At 38.1% G+C, this 10,412-nt stretch overlaps 1 protein-coding gene across 1 annotated transcript; it reads right to left on the minus strand.

Moving 5' to 3' along the window:
- Positions 1 to 278: 278 nt before the first annotated feature.
- On the minus strand, positions 279 to 9,408 carry tnfsf10l3 (tumor necrosis factor (ligand) superfamily, member 10 like 3). The gene is made up of 5 exons (XM_066646499.1): positions 9,042 to 9,408; positions 6,159 to 6,308; positions 3,668 to 3,704; positions 2,793 to 2,885; positions 279 to 2,063 (listed from the first exon to the last, which is right to left on the minus strand). Exons 1-5 carry the CDS (start codon positions 9,318 to 9,320, stop codon positions 1,606 to 1,608), a joined length of 1,017 nt encoding a protein of 338 aa, XP_066502596.1. The 5' UTR covers positions 9,321 to 9,408; the 3' UTR covers positions 279 to 1,605.
- Between the last annotated feature and the right edge of the window lie 1,004 nt (positions 9,409 to 10,412).

Below are 10,412 nucleotides of genomic sequence, written 5' to 3' on the forward strand. Positions count from 1 at the left end.
CCATATGATTTCTGATAAGTTCTGGACCTAGACAATGGTCATACAGAAAGATACAAAATGCTAGTATTAAATGCTCTATTAATTTTCAACACACAGTTTCCATACTGCTGTGTTTAATGCACACAAGGCATTTGTTGTAATGTATCTCAGTGGAGGATTTTCTATTATTTCTATTATTCTATTTATTACACTGACATTCCATAAAAACCAATATCCACAATATCATTATCTACAAAAGGGCACTGGAAATATCAGATGCACTGAATTAATTCTGTTGTTAAATCACAATTATCAGAATTATGTAAATATTCAATATTCAATTCATTCATATATATTCATATATTCAAATCAATTCAGCTTTAGTTAACAAGGGAACACTGTTCTGTGGGGAACTTTTAGTACCTTATGTGAGTTAATCTTAAAAAAATATTACTTTACTTGCAAAGATTAATTGTATGTTTGGTTAGAAACAAAAATGATACATTCTTAAAACACATAATGGTAAAAATATCCAGTCAAGCTTTCCCACTGCTTATGACTTCAAAGCTGAAGGAGTAATGTCATCTAATTCACTAATATAGTGTAATCTGTTAGTCATCTTTTGAGTGGGCCAGTTTTGTGGGAAACTGCATCACTCTAGACCTGGAAGTTCTGTGTACATCAGTGTTCAAACATCCACTGTGCCTCAGGACATTTTAGAAATGGTCTCTTTATTGAAGGAGACACTGTTAAAAACTGTTAAAAGGCACAAAGTGTTGTGTCTATGTCTCCTAATCCAAAACAGTCCAAAGTAATTAATATCACTGACAGCTTGGAATACACTATGATGTGGGCACATGTTTTTGACCAAACATGGCCTCTAGTTGAAATACTAGTTCTAACAGTCACAGTTTGCCACTGATGAGAGTCTTTTATGTATTGTGTCTCACTGAGCATTTGGTTTGGCATTTTTTTAGTTTCCTTTCACTCTGTTTATTTAGCTGTTTGGGTCTCCATCACTGAAAATGACAGACAGCTGTGAGGGTCCCTAGTGTCTGTATCAACTCGGACGAGTGCATTTTTTCCATGCATCTGGCAGCACTCTTCGCATCTGCCCTGAAACATGGAGAGTTCAGTACATTCCTCTGCTGCTTTCCCACCAGCTCCAGATCCACCCACCATGCCAGAGAGTTCCTCAGTGCACATTTATGAGGGGGGAAACCTTGCTTCAGCTGTCACACTGTTGGATAAGGGGTTTCCATAGTCACTGAGGCCTTGAAGAAGAGCAGCAATTGCTCAAAAGGCCTTCTGTATATAAATAAATGTTAAAAGTCCAGTTTTATCTAAACACTTTATACACAGGAACTTAGTTCATTCTTCCTTCAGATCCAACCACAATCGCACACTTTTCCTCTCCAAATGGTTTTGGTAATGGCATCTGCCTTTGTGAGCTTGTTAAGTCTTGAGTCATCTGCACTCGCTCCATGGAGGTTTCTGAATAAACAGGAAATCATGGATGGCTTCCTAAATCCTCTTTGTTTCTTGCTTTCTCACAGTCTTCCGCTGAGTTGCTCCAAAAGCAGCCGCCCAAACAAAAAACAAGACCTCCACCCACCATTTCTGGGGTTACAGGTCAAAGCGGAAGGCTCCGAAGTAACTGGATGAGTCTTCAGCATGGACAGCGGCCGGTGAGGACACAGAGACGAAGATTTCATCGCCGGCCCTCAGCTCAAAGAGTCCACCCTGATAGATAGAGTGCAGAGCATTCTCACTGTCCGGCGCCCAGCACTTTGTGCCCACTCCCTTCAGCAGCTGAATGGGTTGAGCGTACGCTGTCTTCTTGTACACACACTGCACCACCTGATGGCTCTCAGAGCTAGCTTGCCTCTCGCTACTGGACAGGGTGAGGTATCGGAAGTACACCTGGGCATACAGGTAGTAGCGTCCGGCCTTGGGGATGCGAAGTCGGCCGTTTGAGATTGTCATGTTGTGTAGGTGAGAGCCAAAGCTCTGATTTCCCCATGAACGCACTGGATGACGGCAGGACTGATGCAGGTCTGCCTGTGGGGTCAATGATGTAGAGCCTAAAGGAAAATGGAGGAAGGTTACATTTTCACAGATAATAAAATGTTGCATTTCATGGTGATCGGTGTATCATCTGTTCAGTCCAGATCGCTTTTGAAACTGAATAATTTGGATAAGAAAACTGCTTTGTTTTTTATTTTACTCTAAAAATAGTGTTGTGATGTTCTCTTATTGGTCTCATATCAGTTATTACTGTTGTACAGCCCAGTGGTTACTAAAAGTAAGTTTTGAGTCAAAAGTGTATAATATAATTTATGTTCTACCTTCTAAGAGCAAGGAAGTACATTGAAATTAGTTTGAATGATACATATGCAATTGAGATAAACACCTCTGTAATATTCCTTTATCATGACACCTAAAATGAGCATAATTTTACTTGAATTAATGTTTAAACAGAAATTATGCATAAAATCACAATTAATTATTCATATTCAAGGCTTTAGTGGAGTCTAAATGAACTCATCAGTCAACGTTTCTAATATTTTCTAAAGCACTGTTTGAGACCTCAGCACTTGTGGAAAATATCAAAAAGTGTGATCTTGAGATTCAATGAGTAAACTGCAAAATATGCTGACGTTGGTTTTCTAAAGGATCTTCATCTTTTTCTTTGATATAATTCCGGTCCTGATTAACAGTAGCACTGAGTAACAGTAGTACTAATGTATAAACAATTGAGAGTGTTTAAACATGAACATTCCCACCTCCAAAACACACACATATACACACACCCTGTAGTCCGCTGTCTCGGAGGGTCAGATGAGCAGAAGGGCGGGGATTCCCACCAGTGAGAAATGTGGTCCGTGGCGCAGCCGTTTGTCTTTCTGAAAGACGCACAAAAGGCAGAACAGAGTGAGAGGCGAGCATATGTAAAGGCTACAATAGACTTTTTACAAGATGTGTGAAGTAAGCTATTCTTTCTTTCTCTCTCACACATATACATCCCCACTGGAAAGTTTAAAACACTTCTTAGAGGAGAATGCTGAGTATTTTAGGTTAAATGTTACATTTTATGTTAGGTTACAGATGCCTGAACTGAGGATGACTTCATGCCAAAACATTCAAAAAATGGAAAAAAAAAAATGTGAAGCTCATTTAAAAACCCTGTAACCAACGGCATTTGTTACACTCAGTTTTACTCAGTATTACTCTCAATTTGCTGTGCTATTTTTAAGCTATTACAACATAAGTTACATCTCTATTGTGATCTACATTCTGTACTGATATCTTTGTCACTACAGATTCAAAACCTTTGGTTTGATGTGATGAAATGACAAAAACAATGCAAAAATGAGGTATAGATGCAAGATATGTTTTTGGTTTATGCAATATGAAACTTTTTTCCAACAAATTCAAATCATAATACACCCTTCCCTCTTCTTCTTCCAAACACAAACATGGTATTCCCAGTTTAAAATGTTGAGAATTTCTGTGCTTGTTTCAATGAACAAGTCAGAAGTGATGAATATTAAATTACACCAGGCTTTTGTTACCTCAGACAATAAGTGTGACTTCAGAGGATTGATGTGTGTTTTGAGGGAAGAGGGAAAGCTTATCTTAGAATGATGTAAAACCAAGTATTTAGATTCCACGAGTATTACATTACCTTGAAAGACATGCTGGGAAATGATGTGTTCTGTTACCTGGAGGAGAACAAAGAAAGTCTTGCTCAGATGTGCAACAGCAAACAAGACACAAACAATAACATCAAGAACATCAACTTTACTAACTTTATTTGTGTTACAGACTTCAACTCTCTGCCTATTGTACATTTTTTTCCTCTGAAAATTTTGCTTTTAAACAAAGGGTGGCGTGAGCAGGAAATGACTGTATAGCTTGGTCCTGCCAGAGGCCAGAGGAGCCGTGCTGGCTAAATGGAGTGTAGCCAAGAGGCTTTCAAAGCTTTTGAGCCTATAACATCATTCAGGGCACATTTATATTCTCTGATTCCAAAATCTAGCCACAGAGAAAAGAAAAGAGATTCTGAGATTCCATGCAGATTCCTGCCAACAAAACAAAGAAGCACTGACATCACACATGATCGACTTTCTCTTCAGGAATAAACATGGGTACATATCAGATTTACCAGAAGGTTTTCCAGAGTACAGAGCCTGTCAGAATGGAAAAGAAAAACAAACCAAAACTGGAAAGCAAAACATCAAGGAGGGAGATAATAGCGGAAAGAGTTTAGGGGTTCCAATTCACTTTATATTTCAATGCCTCAAAAAGCTGACTTGCACTTTTAACTTGCATCAGGCCAAAGCAAACTTCTTTTATTTGAAGAAATGAATAATGCACACCATTTCTAAAAACATATGATTTATACTCTCTTATCCTCTTCTGAACATGAACTACTGCTGCAGGTTCAAGACATTTGCTCATCCATCTGATTGTATTTGGCAGTGAATTTTTCCAGACATAACCTGGAGGAGCTTTATGTGTGAATGCAATAATGCCCATAACAGCTGTAACAGACATTACCCAGATTTTATTCTGCCAGCCCCCAGTACAAAGCCCGGGGGGAAATCTGAGTGATCCCCTGTGTGAAGAGCCGGGAATGTTCCCTGGAGTTCACAGTGAATCCACGTCATGCCACGTCTGACAAGGGACACATGGCTATATGCTACATGTGTGAAAGGTCATCTCCGGAAAAAGTCTAGACCTGATTCCCTGGATGTTTTCAGAGGTTCATTTGTGAAACTGCTTTTGTCAGTCCCTGACATCACTAATGTTCTTGTGAATGTATGTCATCAAATCATTACAGAAATGTTCCAGTTTTTTCCACAAAGAAACCTAATACTGGATAAATTGGCCAAATCTGTCACTGTGGCCACTTCTGGCCTCCTATTCTTCTCCATCTACAACTGGCTCAATCATTCCCTCTCATCTCGTCTCTACCTAATAGCTGATGTTTGGGGAGCATCATCCAGGTGGATGGTGCTCATTGGCGGTGGTTGAGGTCACTCCCTAATCTCCCAAAAACGTATATTGCTTTGAAAGTTCAGAAAGTGCTGTGTAAGTGTAACTGTCATTTATTAATTAATTAATACATTCATTCATTCATTCAAATAAGGGCCTCCATTTGTTAACTTGAAGCATTATACCAAGACTTAAATATAGCAGTCTACACAAGTAAATGACATAAGCCTATCTTAAGAGGGCAACTCCTCCATTAATAATCAAACGTCGGTTTTGAATGAAAGTATTTACTGAAAGATATGCTATAAACTGCAAAATAAAAAACTAATGGTACTAGGGTAGAGATATGCTGTTATCTGTCATTTGTTTTCGACACATTCGTGTACGCATCATGGCTGCCTCAGATATCCTACGTCTGTTTTGTACGTAGAATTTGCACGTCCGCAGAAAATAAATGCTACACATACATAACCTAGTGCAGGGGTAAATGGTAAGGAGCAGTGCAGGTGATTAACAACTGGCCTGCCCTCTAGTGAATGCCTTCAGTTACAAGCGTAGCACATAGGCAAGTATCAAGATGCAGAGGGCTGTCTATGTGAATGCACAAACTGCAAATACATGTAGACGGTTTACATGTGTGTGCGTCTGCCTTCAAAAGTAATAAATTCAGTGTATGAAAACCAATGTGTCGTACTGTAATAGATTAACATGACACAATACAGGACAGTGAGATATAATGACATTACTGATAATTCAGGGGACAAGACCTTCAATTCCAGTTTTATTCACTGTTATATAGTGTTATTTTCATTATTATATGATAAGAAAATAAGTGGAATGGAATTAACTCTCATAAATGCTGTATATAATGATGTGTTAAACTCTTTCACACTGGCTCACATCAAACCTCGTGGTTTTACTTCGAATGAATAAACAAAGAGAAAAAGCGTTGTTTGATGAATTGGATTCCTGGCACTGCCGCATGGCATGAATCTAGTGCACATTTGCATTCATTTTTCCTGGTCTCCTGAATCCTGCCAAGATTTTCCAGCTGTTTTTGTCCCCAAGCCTTTCTGGTTTAGAACAAAGGATCTCAGCCTAACGGTACGCCATCGAATTTTGAAATAAAACGCAAAACCACTTGTTAAAGAAAAACTAAAGAATTTATCCATGCTTACCTTGGAGATATATGCCTTAATTCCTTCTGCCAGTTTGATGCAGGGCTCTCCAAACAGCTGCACTAGGCCATCAGGCACCTCCTGGTCTTTTTCCAGAGCGTTTAACAGTCCTAGACAGCGAAGTTCCTCAGAAACACCTTGACTTCTAGCCTGTCAAAAAAAACAAACAAAAAAAAAAAAAAAAAACATATTTTAAACGTTTGGAAACTAACACTCTTTTTCCCCCCACAAAGTATTTTTCCATGAAAGACCAAATAATGTGCACTAGATTTCCACTGAAATTCTGAACAGATGTACTGCGACACTCCCAACCACTGACCTGCTTCCAAAATTGTCATAATGTTAAAAGTCTGCAAAAAGAAAAGTGCCAAACAGTTTTATAAACATGTTATGATTTTAATATATGATCCAATCTTATCTTCAAAACCAAACTTATCTTGAACAAGCATGACATGCTTGCAAGTGAAATTGAAAACATACATTTCTGTGCCCTTCTCCTAAAACCCTACAACTATTTTGCATCTTAAAATCAGTCAAGGCTATCATCTTATTTATTTCCTGAATTATATGCTGCTTAAAGCATTTTATGACAGTGTGTGGCTCCCAGTGTATTCAAAACTCACAAATGAGCAATATCCCATGCTCAGTTTCTTTCACTTTCTTTTGTCTGTCAATTTCTGTGTTTTCTTGTGTAGCACCTAGCTCTAGTGCAGTTTTGATAAGATTTGTTAATCTGATATTTTTGGACTCCTTCTGATCTAATTGCAAATACATAAAAAGAAATATTAAATGGTTCCATAAACATTGAAACACCCAGTGATGCAGATTGAGTATCCATTCTCCCTGTCAAGGACACAGCTATAATACAGTTAGTATTCCTTAATTTTTTTTTCCCCTTGAGGTCTAGCAATAGCATTTCTGTGGTTTTATTCCAGCATTTTCAACTTCTTTTTCCCCCCGAGACCTACACAGTCTGTTTTAGTTGCCGTTATTCTGAAACTGATAAGTATACAAAGACTCTGCTCTGATCGACTTCCCTGTATTGTGCCTCATTCAGAAGGTTCCCAGGGATGAAACACTCCTTATAACTTTAATGCACAGTCAAGGGTGGAGACACCCACAACACTATTGTTTTATAGGTTCACAGCAGAATACTGGAGAAACGCACTGTCTAACTCTATGTCTGACTCTTGTTCTTTAAACACTCCGTGAATGTTCCTGGTGACCATCTTGACAAAGAACATCTGTTTTTTACTTCCAGCAATGAGCAACACAGACTCTACATTTAAAAAAAAAAAAAGAAAGAAGTTTTAGGAACCCACATATATTAAAAAAGTTTGGCATTGGCTGATATGAAAATGATAAAGATTTAACATTTGCTCTGGCCTACAACACCTTGGGGATTTAATTTTGATGACTTTGACGCATTATGCTGTCCAAAGTCACACTGTTGCTTCCAAGCCTCAGAAAATGAGTTCCCAAAATTACTAAGAAAATCAGACTGAAATTACAGCAGCAATTAGATCTGACAGGAATGGCCTTGGTTTAAATGTTCATATATGTCTCACTTCAGTAATAATAGGCTTCAGATTTTCTCGAGCCACTTTGAGGCTATTCTACCATATCTCCAATAACAAGACATGTTTTCAAACATCATGTGGTTATATGTTTTGGTTTTAACCAATATCAGGAGGAAAGACTACAAGGATGTAGTCGTTTATATTTATATTTATATAACATCCATTAAAATATAATGATTTATTCCCTGTTTGATTTTTTTTAACACAGACTGATGGTACACATTTTTACTCTGACAACTAATATTAGAGATAGAAAGAGATAGAATAGAGAAGGAGAGAGAGAGAGAGAGAGAGAGAGAGAGCGAGAGAGAGTCCAAATATTTTACATATTGTGGGGACAAAAGAAAGTCCCTGTAACATATATCATTGTATTTTAAGGTGAGAACATGTTTTACAGACAGGGTTAGTAGTACTTATGGTCAGATGAAGTCGCTACAAATTAATATAATATTGTAATATCCCCGCAATGCATGGAGGAAAACTGCATGTACGTTTGTGTATCCATTATTATTTACAGCTTTGGGATAACTTGTCCTATTAAGATTTCATGTTAATTTAGGCCTATTAACATTTGTTGTCATTAAAATAAACACCACATTTTGACCTCTTTTAAATTTTAAACATGAGAGATTCTAAAGACTAACTCTATACTAGCTGCATCCTCAGTGTTACCTTTCTCAATCACCTAGAGCTCTGTCCATCATTTTTGAACACGTAACGAGAGAGAGAGAGAGAGAGAGAGAGAGAGAGAGAGAGAGACGACAGTAAATCGCCTATAGTTTCCTTTATCTGTGGCTCTCGAAGTCTCGACGGTTATTGGTCGGTTTATTAACGGAGACTCCTGTGTAAGGAGAATATGGAGGACTTTTGTGTGCAAAGTCTGCAAACTAGGAAAAACAGAGAAAGGCTACGGGTTCTGGTCGCTCGGAGTAACCATACAGTGTGAAATGCGCTGTATTTAGTTCAGTTTTTGCGCTAAGGGTCATTGTTGCTACGCTTCGATTGTAACTGATTTTGTTTACCCAGACTTCAAGAGTGGGGCTGAATCTTAAATATGCCCTTTACTCCCTATTTAGGGAACTTCATGGGTCATTAAGCTAAACATACTTAGTGCACTAATAGCTATACAGGCACGTATCCTGGATTTGGCTGTAATAAACGCTTTAAGACGATACATACAGCCCTGTTTGGGGGGTAGAATCAATGATATAATGATCTACTTTGTGCCCTACATAGGGAATAGAGAGGCATTTGGGATTAAGCCTGAATTGAGTCCAACCTTTCAATAAATAAGAAAACTTACTTGAGCCATGGACATATTGAGGTAAATGAAGAGTCCAGTGGTCGAAGCAACTTGGAGAATAATCATAACAGAGATAACCATGGTCATCCACAGCTTTGACGGCGCTTCTAGTCGACTTTTTGGCTGAACCATGATGAATGAGCTGGACTCGCTGCTCACGGATCTTAAATAATGTGAGCTTTCCTCGGATGCCAGCGCATTCCTTTCGTATGACTGCTCCTCACGTTCAGTGGAGGGTGGTGGCAGAGAAGCCACCTCCACGTCCATCACTACAACCATTAATTAAACCCAGCGAAAAAAAAAAATCAAAAACTTCAGAGATGTCCAGACAGGAGACGAGCATCGCGGAGAGTGGAGCTCATCTAAAGCGCTCCAACAGACCTTCACTGGTTAAAAGCCACACTTAAGAAGGCGTTCCTATAAACCCAGATATAGCCTATAGCCAGAGGGAGATAGCAGGGTCAGGCATACACACACCTATAACTAACTTTTTCCTCCACAGTACTTACACTGCCCTCCAATATAAACTTGACTGGAGAAAGATAGCAAGTTTAGTAAAAGCTTATAACTAACCATTTGTGGACTACCTTTTGATTTTAAAAAATTGCCATGCCTTCCTAAATATATATGACCACGGTGTTTCATGTTGCCAAAAAATGTTGGATGCCTTCTGGAAAAATGAATCTACTGTCATTAGACTATAAATCTAACCACCTTGGGTTGAATATCAATTTTAATGGGAAACAGAGGACTCAAAATTAAGTCAAAAGTGTGTTTGGCATTAGTAATTCTACTCAACATTAGTGAAGTACAGCTGTGGACATATGATGCTCTGGGCTGTTGTTCCTCAGCTCTTAAGAATCACATCTATCAAGGTTCTATTAAATACTAAGAGATTCTTAATAAAAAAACAGAGTTAAACTGTATTCTTGGAGGATCTTTCCACAGGATAGTGTTTCAAAGTCGCCTACAATGTGGTTCCCTAACAAGAAACAAACTTTTGGCATGAAAATGCTGGTGATGGCAGAAAAGAGGAGTCCACATCCAAGGACTGAAATGTCTCAGCAGTTTGGACAGAGTTTGCAAGCCCTTTATATGTCTTCTCCCACATTATTCAGCTTTAAGTCTCTGTACTGTTATTTTGTCAGGAAGTAAGCACAAACTACTTTCAGAGGTGCTGGTAACTGTGACAGTTTTATAGGATACCAAAGATCAAATGTCTCTCATATTATTAGATTAAGATCAATTTAACACATTTATGATATATATTTAATTTAAAAAATTCTAAAAGTTTGGGACATTACAAAATGTAAATAGATACAAAAAGTGGTGTTAATTATGTAAATAGTATATATATATATATATATAATT

Source organism: Hoplias malabaricus, chromosome 15, assembly GCF_029633855.1.
Source record: "Hoplias malabaricus isolate fHopMal1 chromosome 15, fHopMal1.hap1, whole genome shotgun sequence".
Classification (NCBI taxonomy): domain Eukaryota; kingdom Metazoa; phylum Chordata; class Actinopteri; order Characiformes; family Erythrinidae; genus Hoplias; species Hoplias malabaricus.